The sequence below is a fragment of the Emydura macquarii genome, unplaced genomic scaffold (genome assembly GCF_026122565.2).
Source record: "Emydura macquarii macquarii isolate MOO-44397 ecotype Brisbane River unplaced genomic scaffold, CSIRO-AGI_Emac_v2 contig_2676, whole genome shotgun sequence".
In the NCBI taxonomy this organism is placed as follows: domain Eukaryota; kingdom Metazoa; phylum Chordata; order Testudines; family Chelidae; genus Emydura; species Emydura macquarii.
Window position 1 is genome coordinate 33371576 of NW_027132813.1, and position 24845 is coordinate 33396420.

At 39.3% G+C, this 24845-nt stretch overlaps 1 protein-coding gene across 1 annotated transcript in view; it reads right to left on the reverse strand.

The window, feature by feature from the left end:
• Window positions 1-5244: 5244 nt before the first annotated feature.
• Window positions 5245-24845, reverse strand: part of EFEMP1 (EGF containing fibulin extracellular matrix protein 1) — a 59562-nt gene continuing 39961 nt past the window's right edge. Inside the window, exons 5-11 of the mRNA XM_067565178.1 lie at window positions 19291-19413; window positions 15660-15779; window positions 12563-12682; window positions 10916-11035; window positions 7937-8060; window positions 7621-7816; window positions 5245-5929 (exon numbers count right to left, since the gene is read on the reverse strand). Coding sequence (XP_067421279.1) covers window positions 5771-5929; window positions 7621-7816; window positions 7937-8060; window positions 10916-11035; window positions 12563-12682; window positions 15660-15779; window positions 19291-19413 — 962 coding nt within the window. The 3' untranslated portion in view covers window positions 5245-5770. The remainder of the gene's footprint in view (window positions 5930-7620; window positions 7817-7936; window positions 8061-10915; window positions 11036-12562; window positions 12683-15659; window positions 15780-19290; window positions 19414-24845) is intronic.

Below are 24845 nucleotides of genomic sequence, written 5' to 3' on the forward strand. Positions count from 1 at the left end.
TGGTCTGTATGCCTGCAGCAGGCTTAATGATTTCTTTGTCCTTGCTTAGTTGTAAAACCGCTAGCAAGTTTCCATATATATTAGCAAGCCAAAGGCCTGCTCCTGCTCTTATTAACTCCAGGGGGAAGAGGATAAGACCCTAAAGGTTTAGCTTACTTGGCCTCCTCCTGGAAGGGCACATGAAATAAGTATTATTAATTGTAACACAATCAAAGTGATTTTGATGGAGGGAGGAGGGGTTATATGAGGGTCTTACCTTTTAAACTTAATGTTTTAAAAGCACAGTAGATTCTGGATCTCTGATGTACTTTATAAAATAACCTTTTAGATCAAACTTTTCAGAGAGGCCTTGACTTGGCCTCTTAATTTGTGTATGCTTTTTTTGCATGCACAATAATTTGTATATGGACAATATTTGCATGCACCAATGAGGTACTTGTTTTACCTACTTTGCTATCACACAACCCTAGGTGTACACACACAAACTGCCTTCTGTGACCACACAATATTTGTTCATGTACAATTGTACACACAAGTTTAGAGGCTATTTATGAAGGGGAAAAATTCCTTAATATCAGTTTAATGTATAAAGGTGGAGGGTAACTTCTTTATCATAAGCCAAATCCTTAACCCATGTGAAAAGCCCAAATAAATAGGTTTTAATTATTGCTGTTATTAACAGGTATGAATTATCACAGAAATAAACTATACTGATGGTAAGCACCTTTATACTGGTATAACACTATCGATGATAGGCGGTTGCACCACTTTAACAATATCAGTTTCTTAGTTAAAGCAGTATAAGCACTATGTGTAGATGAGACCTAAATTTCTAGCCTGTTATTTATTATTGATGATATGTAAAAATAATGAGTTTATAAACATTCATCTTTAGTGAAACATTCTAGAGCAGGGTTAAGGTTAGGATCTAGGGTTTCTGTCTTTAGTCAATAGCATGCATAACTTTATGGAGATCATTGTATGCTTCTGCTCCTGAACCCAGAGGTTAAACAATGAAAAATTATATGCTCCAGTAACACTTCCATGAACTGAACCTACTATCAAAGGGCTTGATTCTGGAAGCAATGAGAGGTGTTGAGCCCTGAAGTCAGTGGAAGTTATGGATACTCACAGCAATCAAATGCAGGTTCAGAATGTTAGGTTACCCCTATGGCTTACCAGAAGGAGATGAAGAGGAATATAACAAAATATAAACACATTTATAAACAAAACTGGATGTCTAAATCCAATAGTTTGGTCTACAGAGCTCCCCAGTGTGTGGGTACCTACAGGAGGGTCCCCTCAGCTATGACCACTAAGACAATAGGGGTAAATTAAAATAAGATTTTTACATTTTTGGACCTGTTGGTATGAGCCAGAGTAAGCCTATTGCTTGATTTGCAGAGACCATTATGTGTTTAAAATCACAGGGAAAAGGCTCTTGCCAAACAGAGATGGATTTTAAGATAATTAATGGGACGCTTTAAGGAAAGAAGCACTTTTGAGACTGCTAATTTGCTTGAAAAAGTTATTTGTTATATGTACATGTCAAGCATAAAACAGGTTCTCATTTTCATCCCATGCAAAGATGAAAACTGAACTGTTGTATTCTGCTCTTAAATTTCCTCTTGCAACTATATGCCAACTCCATTTTATTAAACAGGACTGTCTTTTCCTAACATATACAGAAATGTGTGTAGTATAAACAGCTTAACTAGACATCTGTCTTTACCCAAATACAAAAGGCAGTTAACTTTTTGTCCTGTTTCTGTTCACCAGTGCTGATAAGTTATTCTGCTAGCTAGATGAAATAAGATTGGTTTTAATACCAGATGTAGCACAGTTGAAGTTTGTATTCTGCAGGTGTTCCCCCAGCTGGAAAGTATGGACACTTGCCATTTTGCTTAGATGATGATTTGTGTTAGAAATGTGAGGGTGTTAAAAATAATTCTACATGTTAACAGTGGGCTTTGTCCCTGGTGGGCTACATGTGTCTAGCATATGACCAGTGCAGCAGCTGCTCTATATTTTAATAGGAGAGTTATAAAGTTAGAAACATGTATAGCCATTCAAAACATAAGCAACTTCTTGCAGTCATGGAAACAGGATTCAACAATAAACTCTTATTTGTGAGTCTTCCAAACAAAATAATCCCATTGCACTATGTTCCGGGGGTTTAGGATAAGTGAATGAACTTGGTTTCTATTTCTTTATGTCTTGTTTACTTAAAGTTCTGTTTGACAGAAAATATCAGTATTTCTGAGGAGACATGAAGCGTTTTAGGACTGTGCTCACAAAGGCAAACAGAGATTTGCACTGGATTCTTCACTAAACTGTGTTTTAGGTGTTACTATAGCTTTGTAAGAGAGAACCTAGGTGAGAAAGTTGCTTGTGTATAACTGATTACTCAAGCTATAAAGAAATGCCGCCAGCAGCCTACTCTGCACTAGTGAGCTGTGTTTTAGCCTCAGTAAAAGTCTTATCTGGTTTTACATACCAAAAGGCCATCCACATAGAGGAATCATATCATGACATGTATCACAGTCAGTGTGTGTGATGGCTAGGAGTATGCTTTGTACCAAAAAGTTGTTCCATCTTGCCTTGCAGTGTATTATGTCAAATATATGAGTATGCTGAAACTTGGAGATCTACCAAATGGGGTATGGTTGGGTCAAAAGTACGAGATTATAGTCTTCTGCACCATTTATTTGCATGTTTATATGTGGAAATAGCATATGAAAATGAGTGCAGTATATTTCATACAGTAACAGCAATAATCATGAACCTTATTAGATGCATGACCATTAGGGATCTATCTACCTACATGTGACTTCTGCATCTTTTAGTTAATCTGGAGATCCAAATGCAAAATCCAGCATTCAGACGTCAGGTGGATTGGTGACATTCACGGGGGATTCTGGAGCCATACGTTAAGAGACCATACACAGCTGTGTGGGGTTTACATGAGCTAAATATAATGGTCTCAATCCCAGGGGCCAATGTGGCTGCTTGACTCTGTGCTTACTTATGCATTAGAGTATTACGTCAGCCGAGGGTACTGTCTGGCAGGTGTAACGTTGCCATAATTTTCCTATGCTTTCTGGCAGTGAATGTCACTGAGGAAAGGGGTGTAAGTGGGCAATCCAGGCAGTCCTTGGTTGCCAGAATAGCCCATTGGGACTGTGGGCAGCTGGGCATAAATTAGAGCAACCTTTAGATTGTTTAATTTATGATGGGGAACAGACTTGTTCCCTGTCAGCTCCAGGATTGGTGGAGTATAAAGATGGCTGAAGCCATCTTAACCTCTTGTCTTGCACCAAGTGCAACTCTGCTGGATGGGAGGATCTAACTCTGTATGTATAATAATCTTCATTTTAACCTAAGCAAAAACAGTGTCATTTCCAAGAGGATAATCTCTGGAAACATGGCAAATTACAGGGTTTAAGAAATTAGGACTAAACTCTTGGGCATGGTGGTGATGGGGGTTAATGGGTATGTTTTGGAACTGGCTGGGGGCAACCCTGTTCATTTGTGGGGATAGAATATGGGCTTGGCTAATATGAGAGGTTAGCAACTGAGAGATGTGAAATGGAACGTATGCCATTTGCTGGAAGTAGAGAGATTATGGGAGGGTCCAAAGCAATGGATGCTTGTCTGGGATGGTGAGGTTAATAGGTGGATTAATTTTTTGGTAGGTAGGTTATCAGATGTCAGCCTATTAGCAGGGAGAATGAGTAGTGGGGAGGTTTCCTGCGGGGAGAGGAAAGAGGCTGCCTCTGAGGTTAGATCAAGGGCTGGGAATAGGAGGGCTGGGTAGTGGAAGAAGTAGGGACAAGATGTTTGGAATATCCAATAGCAGGGAAAGTTTCAATGTGCAAATGTACAGGTCGGACTGGGGACAGAACAGTTAATGGAAGAATATCATAAGGGTTAATAAGGAATCCAAAGATAAATCAGCAAGTTACTAATAAATTAATGGAGAACTGATCCAAATATGCTCAACCCACCAGTATAAAAATTCAGATTAAGAAAGAGAACAGAACAATGAAATGTTATTTTTTTAAAACTTTGTAATTACCATATAAAACTTTAAAAGACACGCCTGTGAAAGGCTGGATTTACACCCCTGAATTCCTTCATCCAGGGGAGGATTAAGATTAATTGGTATCCCATCCCAAAACTCCTTATCTGCCCTCCTACGGGGCCCCTAGACAAATATGCTATTCCAACTGATATTCTATCTTCCTTCTGAATGTGTCCCCCTTATTCTTTAGCCTGTGCTGCAGACATACCATTCCATTTCTTTTATCATTTTACAGATGAAGTACTGTGGGAAGTGAACATTAATTTAAGGGCAGATTTCATCTGATTTTTTTTTTATTTACCTAGCCCTGAGTGTTAGTGTTGGTTGCAACTTTTGCATAATATTTTTATCTATACAAAACACTGCACTGCAATTAGAAAGCTTGCTTTTTTCACTCTCGTTTATGACAATAAATAGTCGCCCTTTTGGTTTTCTATGAACTGACTTTCTGGGCCAGTTGGGTGAAAATTGGAATATCTCTATGGAAGTCAATGGATCTGTGCTGATTCACACCAGCTGAGGATCTGGCCTATTTAGAGTTATTCAATATAAAATACCTTAAAAGACTAAATAACTCGCTATATGAGAGAGATTTATTTATTAAAAAACTTTGTACACCCAAGTATAAATTGTTACATTTTAAACAAGAAATAAGAGAAGGTCTTACATATTACAAAGGAAGATGTATTAATTCTTGAATTACTATGAACACTGTACACGAGAAACAAAATTCCACGTTATAAAAAACAGGAATAGGACCAATTGCTTGAAAATATGGCATATTTTAATAATCAAGCAAAAGTGCTGAATTCTAAGTATACAATTTTGTATTTCTGGAAGAGTAGCATTTAAGTTCTGTCTAAAAATGCAGTAGCCCGCTGCACAGACACTAGTGGCAGTGTTCTCATAAACAAGCAGTGACACTCACACAGAAATATTTCTCAGTGTGATGATTTTTCACTGGGAGTTTCACTTTACTGTTGTAGAAGTTTTCCTATCACGTCCCATTTTTCTTGGGAAAGATCAAATGTTATTGTATGGTATGTTTTTAAAAAGTCTGTATATTTATCTGGTCCTTAAGAAACACCCAATGCAAAATATTCTTTGCAATGTAAATTTACCCCAAACCAGATTAAAAAACCAACCTGATATCGCATAAGTGTCTAAAGAAATAGATTTTTATTAACCTTTATCCTTTCTTACAAGGCAGTTCAAAAGGAGAAATACATTGTAACCTATTAGATAATTTTATTTTGTATATCATTAATGCTATATTATATTACTTTTTTGAGATTCAGTATAACTGTACTAGAACTTAAAATCTATTATAAACAACACAGGAGATCACCTTTTAATTGTATGACCTACTTGGCTAGGAAAAGTGAAGTTTTATAAAATAGTGTAAGCATATATTTCTTGTACAAAAGTGTAATAGGTAGATGTCTAATCCAAGTACAGTAATTAGGGCAAGACTTTAATCTCTATACAAAAAGTGACAATACCCACATTATAATATGGAAAACACGTATTAATTTTGAATTACAGGTGAAATGTGTGGATTACAGTTGTTGATTTACTAAATAAATCTTAAAAAAAAAAAAAAAAAGCAAAATCTATAAATAAAATAAGTGCTTTCATTAAGATAATATTCTTTGGCTGCTTTAGGTGCCGGTGAAGGGTTAATAACTAAAACGAGTAAGGTCCCACTATTATTGTTAATCTTAGCACTGAGCTTGTACGATAGTTCAAACTGTTGACCGTCAGCATCTCCAGATCTACAATATGTTCTCTTGGTCCCGATAGTGATTTCACCAGTACGAGCATTGCACTTATTGCACTTGTTTGCTGGAAAAAAAATAGCAAAGTCAAAACTGTTTCCTTCAGGCAAATCTTTAGTTACCTCCAGACACTGCCTATGTATATTGCTTCCTGTAAAATGATCCATAACTCAAGCATTATTTTAACATTTTAAATGACAATGATGATATTAAACCTAGCTTTGAAGATAATATATAGCAGATGTAAAGTAATATGTGAGTCAAAAATTGGATCTCAAGAGTTTATACATTATTTTCGAAAACGGACCAAAGAAAGGCGAGAAACCTCTTTTAAAAAGTAGTCATTTTTGACATTTTACTACTCCATTTGCAACAACCCAATCTAAGGAAAACAATCGCAAAACCGTCAAATGACACATGAATTCTAATTTCTGTGTTTTGTTTCCTGAAACTTTTATAACACTCCTGAAATATAAAGGTTTAAAACCCCGTCAAAATGAAGTCTTTGCTGCAATCTTAACTGTGGGATTGCTACCGCTCCACCATATGCGTTATGTATATTTTAATGAAAGCTAAAATTCTGATCTCATCATATGACTGCAGGAGCTGGAGCCATAGGCATGGATTTACAGTGCCCATGCCTTAATCCAGCTCTGGTCTGAGGTCACAGCATTAGATCACAAACTATGGCAGTTTTAACTTTTTACAATAGAGAAAAGAAACTTCATGGAAATGAAATATATTTATAAAGCTAAGAGCCAATGATGACCACTACAGTACGGGTACGCTGGGGAACAGAGTGAGCGCATAAAGAATCCTTCCATAACTATCCCCTCCAAATGCAGGACAGCCGTAACCTGGGTCCTGGCCTTGAGAATGAAAGAAGTAGAGGGGTGCCACTTGGACCTCTGGCAGGGATAGCAACCCCTCAAGTTGTCCCTGCCCTCCCTGCATGCCAGGATATCTATGCTGGATATATTTAAGGAGTCGAAGCAAAGGGGGGAAGCCCTCCCCCTGTTTCCCCCTTTCAGAGGCATAATGCCTACAGACTCCATGCTGGGCACAGAGCAACACCTCTTCCTGCCCAATCTCAGCATGGCTCTGCCTTGTAAAAGGCATAACTGAACATCAGCTTTGAACTGTTACACTGCAGGCTTCTTTCAGCCCTAAGGATAGACTGTCACTAAACCACATATCAGCTTTCCCAGACCAGCAGTCTAGCAGTTCATTTTCCTATATCAAGGAACTCTTCTCTTAGCCATTTGGTTGGCATATGGTAATTTGGGCTTCTACAGCACTGAAGACCACAGCAGTCACTATAGTTCTCCTTTTTTCATCAAGGACTTGCCTCTGCATTTATTTTCCAGGTGATTACAGTGAATACTTCCTTTTATGAAAGGGAACATAATCAAAGACAATGGGTTTACATGGGAATAACAGGTCTTAATTTGGCTCGTTGAACCTTATTACCAATGATGATGCACTGAATGGAAAGAACCCAACTTGATTCTCAGATCAGAGATTGAGTTTGCAGGGCTAATAGAAGAGAACATCTTTTTTTACTTGTAAACTGAGCACATTTGATATGGAAATTATAGAAAGACAATAAATTTAGGATGCCAAGATACCATTTTTTACAGAGCAGAATTGCTTTTATGGCTATGAAAAACAGCCAGAGCACAGTAGCACTGGCTGTACCAACACATCTCCCAACTCTATTTGCACCCTGGCACTGGTCTGCCTCCCTTCAATACTTACTCGCAGGTAGAACTCTCCGTTTTCATTTCCAGACTTAATCCGGAAAGTGTTTATAGTATTGGGATAAATCGTGGTTGCCTGAATTTGGAAGATATCAGAGGGCACACTTCTGTCTGAACGGATGCTCATGTATTTGTACACAATAGAGTATGGCAGCTCTCGACAAATGGCATTGGAAACTGGGCAAACACAGCGACTGAAAAAAAAAATGGATCAAATTTATTTTATGTGCAAACTAGGAAGATATTCTGTCAGCTGTAATTAGTAATTCCACCTATTAAGGATAATCCTACGAACTATGTGTGGTTTTTCTTACTTCTCAGATGTCAGGACATAGGGATCTTGACAAGGATTTCTTGGGTAACAACGAAATCCACCATGATAATTCCAGCACATTTCATCCTCTCTGCATTCATTAGTAGTCTCACATTCATTTATATCTAGATAGGAAGGAAGGAACCATATCAATTCCCCGTCTAAGTAAATGTAGATGGAATGCAAAGTTGGTATAAGAAACCTATAGGGAATGTTTTAGTTTAAAAACAAACCAAAAAACCTCCTGTTTCTGCACTGGGGAAACCCAACACCCCTGCATCCTCCCTCTCTAAGGCCTTGTGTAGGTTTTCTGTGCAGAAACTGAATACATTTATTGAGTTGACTCTTGTTTGAAACTTTCTGAACACATCCAATGGACTAACGAAATATATTAAATTATACTGTACATTACAAATGAACTGATGTATTAAGAGTCCTAGTTAGAAGGAAGATTTCTGGTGGATAGGTAAGGATGGGCATTGATAGAGGGTCAGGCTTAATGTAGTTTGTGGGGCCTTATTTTTTAAGTGCCTGGCTTTCAAAGGCTTGTTTTATTTTTATATGAATAGAACATTCTAACTGATAGGGCTTTATTTAACTAATATATTTTTCGTCTTTAACTCTAAGCTTTTTTTGTCCAAGAATATCCTTTGGTTTTCTAGAAAGTGTTTTTAAAACACGGATAGGTGAATTTTGACCCACGGTTTCACCCTGCCTGCCTTTCATAGGTTTCTTGAACTTGAAGCTAGTAGAGCACTTAAACTCTGCAGATTGAGTGTGGGTGTCAGTAAGGAAGGTGGCAGCTTGATTCTGGGGAAGAGGAGCTTCCTGTGCTCCAGCACTGACAGAGTTAATTGCAGGGGTGAATTGGGGTTTTGACATTCCCTTTCCACATCCAGGGCCACAACTGGCTCAGTGAGCCTCACCTATTTTCTTCACCTTCCAGTCTCCTGCTCCAACCCATATGCCTTCTAGTGGCTCTGCCAATTTGCTGTGCACACTGCCTTTTCTTCTCCCCCAGCGTTTCTGCTCCACCGTATACCTACCTATACCTGCGATGTCCAGAGCTTGTTCTCTAAATGAAACTAGAGCCCAGTTGTCCTGGGCTCCTGTGATGTGTTGTGTTCAGAGTTTGCTATGCCAACCCCATCAATCTGTACGTTGCAGCTTGTTCTCAACATCAAATCTTCTTAGTCTTGCATGATTGGTAGGAAGTAAATATGCCATAAGGCTTCCAGCAGCCACGAAGTCTATTTTCTCTTTAGTGGCTTTCTTCTTTTATTTGTAATCCCACCATGGTCAGAGAAATGCCCCACTCAAATCATCAGAGATGGGAATGAAGATTCTGCCTCTTTGATGTGTATGTGAGAGAAAATCCTCCCTCCACCTGCCTCTTATACTTGCACCTGTCCTGTCCCAGAAGGCAAAGCACAGCAGTATCTGCTCTATCTCACCAGAGAGGAGTGGGGAGAAGCAGGTAGAATCTCCTAGTAGCAGTGCTGGAGGAGCTGCTGTATCAAAGAGCAAGGATTTGAGGAGAGTGAGTGGAGATGTGAAGATTCCACCACTCCCTGGCCCTACTGATGGGAGCAATGACTGTGAACATACTTGCAGTCAGGAGAAAGCAGCTGTGGATGGGGCTGAGAGCGTCTGGAGCACAAAAAGTGCAGGTAAGGGGAATGCTAGGCTATGGAGAAGGTGGGGATGTTAAAGAAATAATGACTAGTTCACTTTCTGCTCTTGTGCTCAGTGCTAATGTTCAAGGCTTTTTAAGAAAGTGGCAAAAATGAGATTACACAAATCTGAAGGGTTAATTGAATTTGTAATCTCTGCCAAGACATACCAAAGTTTTCAAAACACCAAATTTTAATAACCAATAACCCTCTAAAATTAGTTCTCAAAATACTCAAAAGCATTCGTTATCCTTGAGAAGAACTGAATGAAATAAGTTTGAAGTTTCTAGACCAAATCACTTAAAGGAGACATATCTCTAAAAAAAAACCTCTTCCAAAACTGAAAAAATTCTCCAAGATATTTTGTCAAAATAAGCTCTAATTTAAAAAAGAAAAAAGAAAACTAACCTATTCTAGGAAGAGAACATTCAGGAGAAATTTCTGATGGAGGATAGCTTGCAAAATAAGAACTGCCATATTCAGATTTGGAATGGACACCTAGTTACAACTTCTGCTATGGAGTTACTGCTGAACCTCCAAAATACTGACAGAGAATCCATTTGTCTTATTTCCTTGTCCCTTATTGATGATTTCAAAATTATGAAATTTTAAAGATAAGACTGCTTCAATTTTCTGTCTTATATAAACTATAGCTCTTGTAATTAATATACTGTGGTGTTTGTTTGATTACACAATACAGACTACTCCTCCGGGTGTGAGAGATCACTTCTTGTATTTAACATAAGCACCATCAGGGCTGTAGTAGCAGCAGAAGGGAAAAACTGATTTGAATGCTAATATATGTCCATTTGTTTTATAAATATACCATACATTCAATATGCTTTTGAAAAATTCTCACACCTTTTTTCTGTTATTGGAGAGAACAGTTGTCTTTCACTTCTGGTGTGATGAGACCTAGGAGTCTATGTAAAATGGAACAGCTGGTGTAAATCCATATTTAGATACCTGAACAACTGGTCTGATTTTCAAAGGTATTCATCTCTCAGTATATCAGGCTGCTTGTTTAAATGTCTAACTATGGATGTAGGGTTCTAACTTTACACACCCAAATTTGAAAGTTTTGTTCTGAAATCATAAACATTCCAATAGAAAGGTCAGGATTTAAAAAAAACGTAACGAATGTAAGTTATGTGGCAATTGTCAAGCAATGTTGTACCCTCTCTTACTTTAGTATATGGGTTATCCTGTTATAAAAGATACACACACATAGACACTACATGTATTCATAGTCTTGTTTTAAATGTTAATATTGCAATAATTTAAAATATTAAGATCAATACACTTACCTTGACATGTTCTAGCTCCTACTACTTGGTATCCGTCAGGGCAGACGCATGAAAATTTCCCAGGTTCATTGATACACTGATACTGGCATATGTAACTTGAAGTTCGGCATTCATCAATATCTGGAGAACAGCAAAATTGCTTGAACTTATTGTCTTAAAAACCTATCTTGTCATAGAAAGTATTAATATACTAATTTACAATTACTATACATTAGCTTTTACAAAAGTAAATTATATCCAGCCTGAAAGAAGGAAGTTCTCCACAATCCAAAATGAATGATACACTTTAGCAACTTAAAGTTGTCACCAAAGAAACTAATTCTACTGGAGTGTATATAGCTATCTCTAAAGATCAGACTTTTAAGAAATATACTCTAGGAAACAAAGATTAAATCACAAAGCCTTCAGAACAGGTTTGGGAAATCATTTTAGAGTCTACATTTTTTAAGTGTTCCAAAATGTGATTTTCCCCAATCAAACATTGATCACTTTGGTTATTTAGTTCAGGGAAAATGTTTTGCCCTCACATGTGTATGCAGCTCCCACTGTAGTCAATGTGAACTGCTCTTGGGAAGAGGCTAAGGACCATTTTCTGCCTTCAAACAGTATTGGCTGCATGCCATTCTCCTTTGGCTTTTGTAGCTTTGCTTAATTGATTGGCTATCAGCAAAAGCAGTTTAGGATGGAATTTAATTTTATTTAACAACTTAAGTCATATTGGTGAAAAAATAGATGAATCAATAGAATTAGGGGGTTACTTGACATTAGGGTCATGTGTCCTATCATACTGGAGACCTAAGCTCAGTCCCTTACCCTTGGGCTGGGAGCTCTTTAAGGCTTGCTCCTGCTCCCTATGAAATAAATTGTAAAACTTCAACTGCCTTCATTGGAAGTAAGACTATCTCGGGGGAGTGTTTGTAATGACTCTGTAGGAATGCAGGACTAAACAGAGAAGACCTCTTTGGATTAGAAGTTGCTAGTGAGGATATGGGATCTTAAAGGTGAGATCACAATGTCTCCAAAGTTACTTAGAGGACACGAGTGGGGATGCTGATGGAGAAAATTAAGTGCTGACTGTATAATCGTCAGGAGATGCATGCTGTTTGTACATCCACTTGCATACAAATAACTCAAAGGCACAATTGTCTTTGCTTTAGAATCGCAAAGTTTAAGAGGATTTTTAGAGCAATTTTACACCACACAGAGTTATCCTTTTTTAGGTTTGCATTCATTTCCAGTTTGTCATGATCATGATTGTCACGTATTAGATCAAACACCATTCAAGTTAGTTTCAGAAGTTAGTTTTAAGAAGTGTGCCCTCGCTACTCAGATGTTGCCTGAAAAATGTGCAATTTTTGCTTGAAGCTGAATTACAGGGGCACATCTAAGTACCAGCATTTCTGCCTACCCGAATATAAGTACAATTACTCACACTTGTGCCTGCAATTCATTCTGGCAGGTGGAAAAATATGATCTCAAATTTTATGGCTGCAAACTGTACCCACCAACAGGGAGACCAGATCTGTCTTACTTGAACCACCCATACCCCTTAATTCACAGAATAACTTCTCAGAAAAATTGCAGAATCAGAAAAAAGGTAGTTATCATGCACTAATATCTTTCTATTATGTATAAAGAGTAGTTTACCTTCACAGTTGATTCTGTCACTGCTTAACTCAAATCCTGGATTACATTGACAGATAAAAGAACCAAGAATATTGTAACATTGTTGTGCGCATGGGTTGTTCGCATCACATTCGTTTATGTCTGAAAGGAAAGGTTACATATCTTCATGCACATCTTGTTCTTTGTATCTGATAATTAAGCTGATGAAATGGATTAGTTTTTTGTTTGGGTTTACTGCTTTGCAGAAGCTCTGTAGAATATATCAATAAAGATTTTGCAGTTGCTGGAATAGTGTCAGATCTGTGCTTTTCATTCCTTGTAGAAAAACCGGGATATTTTTCCAGGAATGAGAATTATTCTAATGTGTAACAAACTCTTCCAAAAATGTTTAGAACAGCTATTAAGCTTCACATTTCAGCATCTTTTTTTTTTCAGGTATGAAATGCCAAGACTATAAATAATTGATATAAGAACATATACTGATAAGATCTCAGCCTGCAGTGGTTAAAATTTATCTGAGCTATTTATTACTCTTAAAATCTGTTATTTTAAATTCCATTACAATTATAACATGAGCCTTTGAGATCAGTAGAGTTTTCCCAAGCTCTAAGGCATAGGCCATATTGGGGGAAGGCATTTTTGATGCTAGATTCTTTCCATGATGCACCTATTTTAATAACACATATGAGGACATTACAGTCTGAAAAAAGAGGCATTTTCAACTGAAAGTTATGAACAGAAACCTGCAATACCCCTCTCTGGAATCTTTAACACTCATTTTCCATACACTGTTTACTAATTTATTTATGTGTATCAACTTGTATGTAGATTTTTAGTGTACACAGAGGGGAATACAAGAGAAAATACTTTCCATTCACATCCTGATATGTTTTGTCAGATGCAACCATTATTAAACTTTACATTTTTAATATATATTTTTTTAGTTCATGGCTTCTAAAATGCTTATAAACAATGTCAGAAATACTCATCTGCAGAATCAATTAATACAACTGACAAAATTCACTTCTCTATGATCAAAATGTCTATTAAAATCAATCATTCACAATAAATTCAACTAGGGAGTAAAACATTTAGCCTCTGTATGTTTAAGAAGTGGATGGAGAGGAATGATTAGGAAGTACTTTTATGTTAAATACTTTTTGATAAAAAGGTTGTGACATTTTTGAGAACAATATTATCAGAAATATTCAGCAAAAAGACAGAAAAAACAAGTTTATGTGTATGCCTCTCTAGAGAATTTCATCCACTCCCAAGAGATACAAAAGTTGTTACACAAATGTATCCATTGTGGTTTTCTGAGATGTCATAGGAATTCTGGGTATAACAGTTAACAAGAATATCTATAGCAAATAATATAAAATAGCAAAAATGGCAATCAGGCTATTTGTAAAATTTCCTTCTGAGATGAGACATCTTGTTGTGCTTCAAGGTTGGTAACAGTCAGGGGAAGGATGTGCAGTAAAGGACCATCCACACTTCTTGTGCTATAGTAATAAAAATATCTGAAGAAATATTCCTTGTAAGCTATGGACTCCCCTCTGCTCACACAGCTTGGAGGGAAATCGAATGTTTCAGTGCCTGTGAAGGGATCTGGGGATGGGAATGGGTGTGGAGGGTGGTTTCCTTTTCACAACTACCCCAGGAAGCTGCCTCTCCCCTGCTGCAGACACTGTGGACATGTTCCACTCAGCAATGGTGGAGTACAGCCAGGGGATGGGAAGCAGCCGGGGAAACAGCAGCTCCATGTGACAGGGATCATCTGGAATTATACCTAAAGCATTGTAGAAGCAGCAGTAACTTACCTTCTGTGGCATTTCAACACCACAGAGAAGGCCTGTGTATGTATATGGCATGTCACATGGCAAATGCTTTGGAGCAGTGGTGGCAGCTGCAAAATCCGTGGAGGAAGATTCCTGCCATGCAGAAACCCAGTGATTTGGTGGGCTTCTTCCCTGCCAGTCTCAGCATCTGTACATTTCAATAGCCAATTCCCTTCCCAAATCCACCAGACCCTAGGTAAAGTCACGGCTCTACTGATGTCAATGGCAAAAACTCCATTGACTTCAGTGGGGCCAGAACTTCAGCCCCCAAGAGAGGATGTTGCAGCAGCTAACAAGCAAAAGATTTGTCTTCCCCTTACAGTTATTTCAAGCTCAAAGTGGGGAAGGATTTAGCTTTATGTATCATATAACCATTTAGCTGAGTCATGTTCAATACAAACAGAATTCCTCCCCCCCCTTACTCTTCAGTTTGAACCCACACAATACCACTAGATGAAATGGAAACATTAGTTTCCTTCTTCATAAATTCTTTCATGAACTGCATATATTTCTGTTCATGTGACTAAGTGGTTTTTGCCACATATGGAAATAAATCTATTCTTGGCCCCTGGAAAATCACATTCCTTATCTGCTTCACTTTAACTCTAAGTTTTCCAATAAAAATTCTGTAGACCCCCATCAAACCCAGTAATAGCTTAGTTATTAGGCTCCTTTTAGCATTTTACTTATAATGGTACTCATCTTCAGCATGCCCCAAACCACTCATTTTTATTTTTGATACTATTTCCTGAGGATTTACCATTTGAAATGCCAAGACACGTTTTCTTTCCTCAATACATTTATCATGTGCTGCAGGGAATTAACCTTAGCTGTAAGTATGGCATTGCTTCCCTCTGTTTCCAGTTCTAGGGCCTGATCTGATCTCACTTAAATTGCTGTAGATCAGAAGTAACTCCATTAAAGCCAATGGAGCACTAGTGTAAAACCAGCATAACTGAGAGGAGAGTCAGGCCCAAGGTTTAATAATGAGTTCAAACCACCAATGACCAAATCGCCAAACTCATAGCCCACAGAAACTAGTCTGCGAACAAAATAATCCATTTTCAAAGAGAGTCTTCATTTTGGGGTCCTAGGATTCTGTGTTCCTCAAGATTATTACTTTGATCAGTTCCAAGAGTCTGTAAGCCTAGGAAGGCATGACATACTTTAAAATATTCTACTTGGTGACTTGTGCTGATGAAAGCAAGCAATGTGTCAGTAGTTTTCTTTTGTAACCAAGTGGTCTTGTTCACATGGAGATACAGAAAAGTGCTTACCTACACAAGTGTGGTTGTTGGCTGCTAACTGGAACCCAGAGTTGCACTGACAGTAATAGGAACCTGGAGTGTTCACGCATCTATGGTGGCAGTACGGAGGGAGATTGCATTCATCTATGTCTGTTACCACAACAAGAGCAAAACAGTAAAAATGTTAGTTCAAATGTAATAACAAAAGTTCACTGTTGCTGTCTTGTGCCCAAATAAACAGTGTAAAGTTAACTGAATCTGATTAAATGAAAAGAGAGAAGCTACTTTGGAGCTAGATCCTGCTCCTACTAAAGTTTCCCCTGGACTTCAATAGGAGCGGCGCTGTGCTCTTTCTCTTGTCTTCATGTCTTAAGTTTTGTTAAAATCTGCTTTTGCTGAGTATGTTTGCTCAGCCAATGATGTCACTACACATAAACATTATCCTTTATTCCACGTTTAAATCACACCCATACTGTAGTACTGATCTCTATTTGTTGTTGTTTTTTCTACCATATGCCTCATTCTGGTTATGTAATTTAGAACATGCTTCCTGACCACTTGTTGACCAGATGTAAAATAGACCAGCAGAGTAATTGTGGTTCTCGTGCTCCTTTCCTGTGCAAAAGTATACATAGCAACAAATTAATGTGAAACCTCTGTAGCTCCATTAGCAATTCAGAATCCAAGCATTCTCTCTGCCCCGAGTCCATAGGAGTAACGGGATGTGAAGTGAGCAGGGATCAGCCCTGGAAAGAAGTGGAGAGCTGGGATTTCAGGGGGATGTGGGCTCCATCCCCCCCACAGGACTTGGGCAGCTACTCAAAGGACTCCCCTTACTCCCCACCATCTCTTCCTAGACAAGGCAACACAGCAGTTCCCTATAGCCACCGGCTGCTAGCTCCTGACTGTGCTTCTGACTCTGTGGAGGAAAAAAGATTGCATGATTGAAGTTAATGCTATCTCAGGCAGTATTAACTTTCCCTGCAGACTGGCCATAATTCTGGGTTGGATGCTGCCTTTCCCAGTTTCAGCATTCCTAAGGTGCATCCAAGCAGGGATCCCGCCTACAAACTATATAAAGTATGCAACAGCCCTACCTTAACTTCTTAGCAACTTGGAAGCTATGCATGGGTCAAGCCACAGGCACTGACAGGCCTCTACCTCAGCTCATGTGCGTCTGCAAAACAGTTTCTACTACATAGCTAAGTTGGCCATGCATGCACGGGAGAATCTTCCTTGGGTGTGACCTTTACAAGCTTAACAAAAGAAATCCATGCAATGTCCTGTGCATGCAGAGAATGTGATCTTTAAAAGGCTCAACACACAGTCAAATAAACCCCATTGTTCACAGGAACACATTGAAAGGCAGTTCTCATTTTCTTGCTGAATTTTGAGTTTCCTACCCCCAGCCATTTCTGCTGCAGATGTTTATAAAGATTTTTTTTTTACAATGGGGAAAGTGTTCATTTTTTTCACTTTAATATTAAAAACGACTTAGCCCTTTTGCGAAAATGTAATAGGCTCAAGTCCAAAAGATGAGAGTTTTGGACAGTTATGAGTGATGAGAAACAGGGCTTACACTGGACACTTTTTGGTAATCTTAATTACAACGGTTGCTGTTACTGTAACTCTTTCATTGCAGAGAAAAAGTAATAGTGCATTGAATCTTTTGAGGTCCTTAAGACTACTCTTGTGCTTAAGTTATTCCACTGCATATGTATTTGCAGGCTCAGATCCTAAGTCAGTGGGAATTCTGCATGAAGGATGAGGCTATACCATTTGTGTGCATGATTCCGTGAATGACTAGGGGAAACCTTAGCTAGGCAGGATTTGATCAGATAGCGAAATCTTCTGTTTGAAAGAATTTTACCAAAAATGTTTCCATGTATCTCCAGTCCCCATGTTCCCGAAAATAATCTTTGTGACATCTGAACAAACTATTTAAAAAAAATCCCTTAAATCAAATAGTAAAAATAGACCAGGCATGTTTTTAGAGTAAATTAAAAATAAAATAAAGTTAGAAAAGGGTCTTCTCCTGTCTTCAAGCCAGAAAAATTCTGGGACAGTTTTGTTCAAACTTTAGAGGAGCATTTCCTCCCAGGTTGAGTGTCTTTATCAAGATTTTGCCCAAAAGTGAATTTTTCTGGCTTACTTATTATAAAGTCCTAAAGGAGTGGTTTTATTATGAAGTGCTGCCACTACTTAACTGTAGCATTGTGTTTGTGCTGTTTTACACTCTGACCTAAGTCACAAAGGTTTCCCTCTTCACACCTCTTGATTTTGGGGGAGGTAGGAGAAGGGAAAGTTTCCCTTTTAGAGAGCGTATGTATATTTAAATTAAAATATACATACGAAACTTTGACTTTTAGTGATTTATCATGATGGTTCTTTACTTTCAATGTTACATTAGACCTTTTAGTAGAAGCTGAAGCCTATTTCTATTGACATGAAAAGGGAGTGATTGTACAATGGCAATATACGTCACCGGCGCTTACCATCTAGTGAAAGCATAACTTCTTGTTTAAAAAAAAAAAAAGAATCAATAACTTGTCAAAATGATTCCCTTATCTACATTCCAAATTACCCATCCTAGTCTTGCACAGAAAACTAGCTAATATTGGAAGGAGCGATTATTTACAGAAGTCTGTTGGCTTGTTCCAAAGCCCACCAAAGTAATCGAGAATCTTTCCATTGACTTCCATGGGCTTTGGATCAGGCCCCTAAAGAGAAGTCTATCTTCTTACCAAATAAGGAAATTTAGCAATCCATCTAAATGGCCGCTGACACTGCCCCTGCTTCCTTCCAACATTCTCTTTAGAGAGGGACTGCCTCTCCTCACAATGAGCCTTCTAATCACGTGTTAGGGGTCTTGCAACTTGTGACACCTTCAATTTTTGCTTTGTCTGTATTTTGAGGATGTGAGAAGGCCTTTCCCTCACCTTATCTGATCGAGTATATATGGCAGAGGTACTACTAGAGATCATTTAATGATGTATGCCTTTTTATTCTGCTATTTCATACTTGTTTTCTTGTCTTCTTTTTCACAAATGTCTGGCCTAACCTTGTGGCCCTTAAAAAGGCAAAACTTCCACTGAAGTCAAGATCTGAGTCCTATTCCTTCATGAATTAGATCTTCTTATTATGCTAGTAGTTCAGAGTTTACAGCCCCTGCTCTTGGCTCTCAGGGGTTAAGAACAGTAGCTGATATGTCACAAAGATCAGATATTTGAACCCAAAGTTTCCACTTTATTTTTTAATGCACACAAGTGAGCACCAAAACTACTATGAATGTGAGCTCTTCATGGCAGGGACTGTGTCATCTTGTCTGTTTGCACAGAGCCTAGGCCTGTAACGCTGGATCTAACTCCTACTAAAGTCAATGGAGACTCCTGTTGATTTTAATGGGAGTTGTACTTGGCTTACAATTGTGCCTAGGGCCATTGGGCACTACCCCAATACAAGTAATAAATATAATAGCAATTAAATTAAATTCAAAGTATTGAATATGCTGAAAATAGTTCATAGCCCCATCCTTTACAGACTATTTACTTTTCATCCATTATCTTCCTAAATTATATGGAGTTACTTTATAATTCCACATACAGTTTGAAAATTAACCTCGATTGCTAATGAACCTGGTTTATTCTAGCTCACAACTTACCAATGCACTGTTCCCCTCGTTTCTGGTAACCTGAGGGACACTGGCAGCTGAAAGATCCTCTTAAATTGATGCATACTTGATCGGCCCTGCAGTTATGGGTTCCTGTTGCACATTCATCTATATCTGCATAAAACAGCAAACACAACGTTAGTCATAAACTTAGGTTCAAGTTTAAAAAATTATACCCATCTCCAAACCACGCTTTAAATGAAGATAGCAAGTTTCAAATCCATTCAAAAAGATTTCATCCCACGGTTTATTCTATTTTATTTATTTATTTTATGTTATTCTATTTTATCGATTTCTTTTACAGAACACACAACACTATCTGATTCCTTTGGGTCACCAAAGCAAAGATTTCTAACAGTTCTTAAATCTGACCAATTGTGTCTTAATATATTTCCAATATTAACCTTTTTCTCCATAGGAATTTATTATAGGCAGGGCTGGTAGCACCACCTATTATTAATATTGCTGGACTCCCCATTATAAGACCTGTTTTCAGTTGCTTACATCTTTGCCAAATCTTAACTATTTGTGCTGAAATTGTCCCTGCTGGGTGTCTTTTGTAAGTTGAATATTTTGGAAAATTTCAACCAAAATGCTTCAGCTGTTTCCAAGAATGAGATTAGTGAAAAATATGTTGTTTTGCTCAATAAAAATTAAAAAAATTCTGGTGACCTTTTCTTTGAAAAGCTCTGGCACCCTCATGCTTTGGAGCAAGGACTTGAAACTTGGCAAGGTGGGAACCTTGGTGTCATGAATGTGTCTTTTGCCTTCCCTATGAAAATTGCCCAAATCTGGCAAAGTTATAAACCTTTGAGAAATTGCAGTTCGTACATGTTCAGCAGACTGTTAAAAATTCAAAGCTAAAACCTTTGAAGACTCCGTCCTCTCTGAGCTTTCTCCCTTCTGGGGTTGCAGAGTGCTGAGCAGGACTTTCCTGGCCATGGCAGTGGTGGGCTGGGCACTGGAACTGAAAGCGGAGAAACTATCTTTCTTGTGCTCTCAATGATTCCCCTGCTGGGCCTAGGTAGTGTAAAGAATGCAGATGCCTGATTCAAAGGCAGAGGGGAAAAAAGAGGGACTTGGGTGTAATATAGGTGATTTGGACAAGAAGCTTGGGAGGGATGAGGACACACACCACTGGCACTGGAGGTTGGTGGGGGAGATAGAAACTGCAAGTTGGGGTGGGAGGAGACTGAAATTAGCCAGCCAAGGAGACTCAGACTGGGAACAAAGGATGGAAATGGGGTGGGGAGGGAAAGGTAGGTCTGAGACTTTTAGCTAGTGGTAGGGTGCGGAAGTTTGAGATTGGATGAGCAGCTGGTGGGGAACTCTAGGAATGACTAGGCAAGGAGACTGGGAAGGGAAATCAGTAGGGTGGGAGGTGAAGGAAGTGGGAAAAAGAGAAGGAAGACCCCTGATAAGAAGCCAGGGTGTGGTGGGAGAATGAGAGCTGGCTGGTCAAAGACACTGGCACAAGGAGCTGGAGAGAGGAAATTGGAATGGGAGCCAGTTGGGATGGGAATGTAGGGGTGTGGGAAGGTGTGTGGGTGACTGGAGGCTAGCATGAATAGGGGAGAGACAAAGTAGACAACGGAAGGGGGAATTGGGACTGGTTGGGTAGGGAGACTAGGAGTGTGGGGGGAAGACACATTGGAGAGGATGGGGCAGAAGGACTCCAGGTTGTGGAGAGTGGGCAGAATAGTCTGCCCATTAGACACTATATTCCCTTTCAGACCTTGGCATAAACTCCATAATTTCAGAGTCTCACCATTTGTTTGCTGTCAGCAAACATTTGTGAAATCTTGTGATTAGGTATAACTAGTAATTTGAGGCACCCTCTTGGAGGCCTCATGGTCCTACCACATGCCAACCCAGGAAAGGAGTAGTGAAGGTGGGTGCTCCAGACCTGCCTAGAAAGGCAAACACAGTGAAGCAGGCTCAGATAAAAGCAGCTGCAGGGGCCGAACAGGTCAGTTGCTGGCTGGGACCAGAAGGGTGAGGCAGTACTGGAAGGCTGTGAGACTCTCCAGGTGAGGAGTCCTAGGAGAGGCTCTGCTCATGCAGGGAACAGACAGAAAACCCTGATGTGAGGGTGAAGAGGAAGGGCTTACGTGGGAAGCGGCCCAGGGAATAGCAGCAGCAATGGAGTTAAAGGAAGTAGCACGTGGCTGCTATTTGTAGGTTCCCTGGGTTGGGACCCAGAGTAGTGGGCAGGACCAGGTCCTCCCACCAGCCACTGGCAGAGTGGCTCAAACACTTAGAAGGGGACAAGTTTCATTTAGAAGTCTAAGCATAGGGCTGGAGTTTAAAGAGATCTAGGGTGGGGATGAAGACCCTGCAAAGGGCCAACCATTTGCTGAACTTTATTACAGTGGGAAGGGGATTAAATTGAAGGAGTGATTCTACTGGAGAGCTGGGGACATCACAGGACCACTAAGGGTGAAGAGTCTTTAGGGAGAAAGCTGTGGGAGCATTGCTCCATACCAGGGCAGGGATGAACTTAAAGCTAGTCCGGAAGGGACTGAGAACTGAGCTCAGAGACAAGGCCGCAGATACCAATCAGGGCACAGTGATAGGCCCTCTTGGACATTTATCAACGCAGAACGGGCTTATTTGTTCACATATTGACTGTGTGACCCGGCTAGAGGGCTGGGCCACTGAAGACCCACCTGATGAGGTTAACAGCTGATAGGGGGTGCCGGGAGCAGGGACAGAGAAAAGAGAGCAGGTTTGTGTCCAACTGACAGAAGGACACTCACAAAAGGTGAGTGTCTCCTGTCACAAATTCATTGGCAAAATGTCTCATCCTTCTGTAGTGCTGGTCCACGTACAGGATTAACCCACTGCTACTATCAGTTACTCATTAGTTCATGTGGCAGAAGTCTGTGCAGCTCATGTAAAGATTCCAACCCTGCTGATGAACCATGTGGATGTCACTATAAGACCACATGATGAAATTTCAGTTTTTTTAAACTTAGAAATTACACACACAAAATGATATTAAAAGAACATTATTAAGTTTGCAAAGTTAAAGCACTCCAAAGTTAGGAAATGCTAGAATTAAGGTTGCCTGTGCAACCTGAATCTGCCCCCTTTCTGCATATGCATTACGATAGTCTTTAGTTACATGATCACATTATTTTTTCATAAATAAATGGCCACATTTAGTACACAGGTTGGATCTGCTCTGGGGATGATCAGGGTAGTGTCTGAAGAAGGATGTTGTCTAGAAACCCAGCCTCATTTCTTGCAGAAGCTGAAAAGTGTGTACTATTTGTACCACTGGGACAGGTGGGTCTAGGCCTGCCCCTCAGATAAGGGGGAGGGATCCCAAAGCCCTGGCTACAATTGAGTTCTTGGGGCAACAAATGGGGGAAAAAAATAGGAGTAGGAATGAGGTGAGAGATTAAGAATGAGGGATCCAGAGAGGTACCCTAAGCAAAGAACCCCAGACAGTACCCACTGCTTCTCAAAGACACCTGAAGAGTCAGTGGATGCTGCCCAGAGGAACTCTGCCTGGCAATGTGAGTAGACAAGGGACAGGAAATAGGCCCCACAGTTGCTGAGTGCTGTACAGCTTCCCCCTCTGGGAGTAATGGAAGGCCCTCTGGGCCAGTTCTAGAAGAACTTTGAGGAGGTCCTGCAACTTTGTGGGGTCATGTATGGGGTGTGCATAGTTCAGGAAGTGCAGAGACGGAAAATGTGTAGTGAATGAGACAGAGGGTTGCAGGAAAAAAGAGGAGGGTCTTATGGTTACGGCAGCTGAATACTGCCCTGGAGATAGGGATTCTACCCCTGCTTCTGGCAGAGAGTACCTACATGACCTACCTACAGTACCTACATGACCTACTCAAATCACTTAAACCAAACTTTTCACCAATGATCACTAATTGTATTTTCCTCATTTTCTGGCTGCCTGACTTGAGACCCTGGGGTCTGATTTGCAGAAGTGCTGAGCACTCACAGCTGCAACTGAAGTCAATGGGAGCTGTGCTTTGAACATATAAACGCTCAATAACACTGAGTACTCTGAAAAACCAGGTTATAGATATTTCAAATTGGACACCCAAAATTAGTGGATGGTTTTGACCTTATTTTCTGTGCCTCAGTTCCCAATCTGTAAAGCAGGAATAATAGTACGATACACACAAGGGGGCTGAATGAAGATTGCACAGGCAACTAAATTCTGGCATTTCCTAACTTTTAAATGCTTGACTTTGCAACCTTAACAAAGTTTTTAATGTAGTTTTTTGTATATATGTTATATAGTTATATGTATACTACAATGCAGTTTCTAACTCTGACTGAATGCAGAGATATAACAGTATACAAAAGAGTATTGTTTTTTCTGGCATTCTGATTTGTTTCCTTCATAATAACTTGAGGTACTTAGTTATAAGTGTGTTGATAAGTGTTGTATAAAACTAAATTACAATTTGGTTTATCATTTGAACATCCAATTTGTTTCTTAGTTTCTTATTGTAACCTTACACAGAACAGTGAAAGGACCCTGTAATGTTGGCATTCTACACAAACTGTAGACTGAATAAACAAATTCCTTACATGATCTCTAGTTTACAAATCTCAGCTGACCCCTCTATTTATACAGGCACTGGGGATGTTAGAACATCACCACTGGCAGATTCTGGGTGGTGCTTTCGAAAAAGTGATGGATTTTTTCACGTACCAAATGAAACTTTTGATCACAAGATTCAATGAAAAATAAACCATCAACAGTTTGAATTAATTCTCAGTGATTGCCCTTTTCTCAGATGTCCAAATACTTGATACATACTTCCTCTCAATCTGACAGCTCAAATAAAGGTCGGACTCTTGTGCTATACTTTGCATTTCTACATGTTATCAGTTCTGAAGTCAGCATACTAATACAGAAATAGATGACTGACTGCACTATCTTGGAAAGACAGCTGAGAAGCTCATGCTCAGTTGCAGAGCAGGATTTTCAGGCACAAGACTAGGCAGAGTAGCACAGAGCTGACATGCAATTAAGGGCTTGATCCAAAGTGCAGTGAAGTCAATGGGAATCTTGGGATTGACTTCAATGTGCTTTGTATGAGACTCCTAGTGTTTGCACAAAAAAAAAAAGGAGGAAAGCTGTTTATATTGCTCATATACTTTCACCTCTTAGATAAATATTCCTGAAACAAAGCATATTTAACTTCTGATTATATTTAAATGGGTACAGGTGTCACTGCTCTGGACAAACAACTTTGCCAGAGGGACATAGGCTTCCAAATAATAGGTGCTCCAAAGGCATATTGCAATAAGCCAGAGGAAATAAATGTTAGTTTTATTTATTCTTTGTGAACTCATCAATCTGTCATGAGAAACTTGGTACAACCAATAGAATTATAGAATCATAGAATATTAGGGTTGGAAGGAACCCCAGGAGGTCATCTAGTCCAACCCCCTGCTCAAAGCAGGACTGACTCTAACTAAATCAAACTATACCCACTTTTGATAAAGGCTTTTACACCTACCCCATCACATCCTGTGCTATTGTTGCTGTTTCAGAGTTCAGTCTT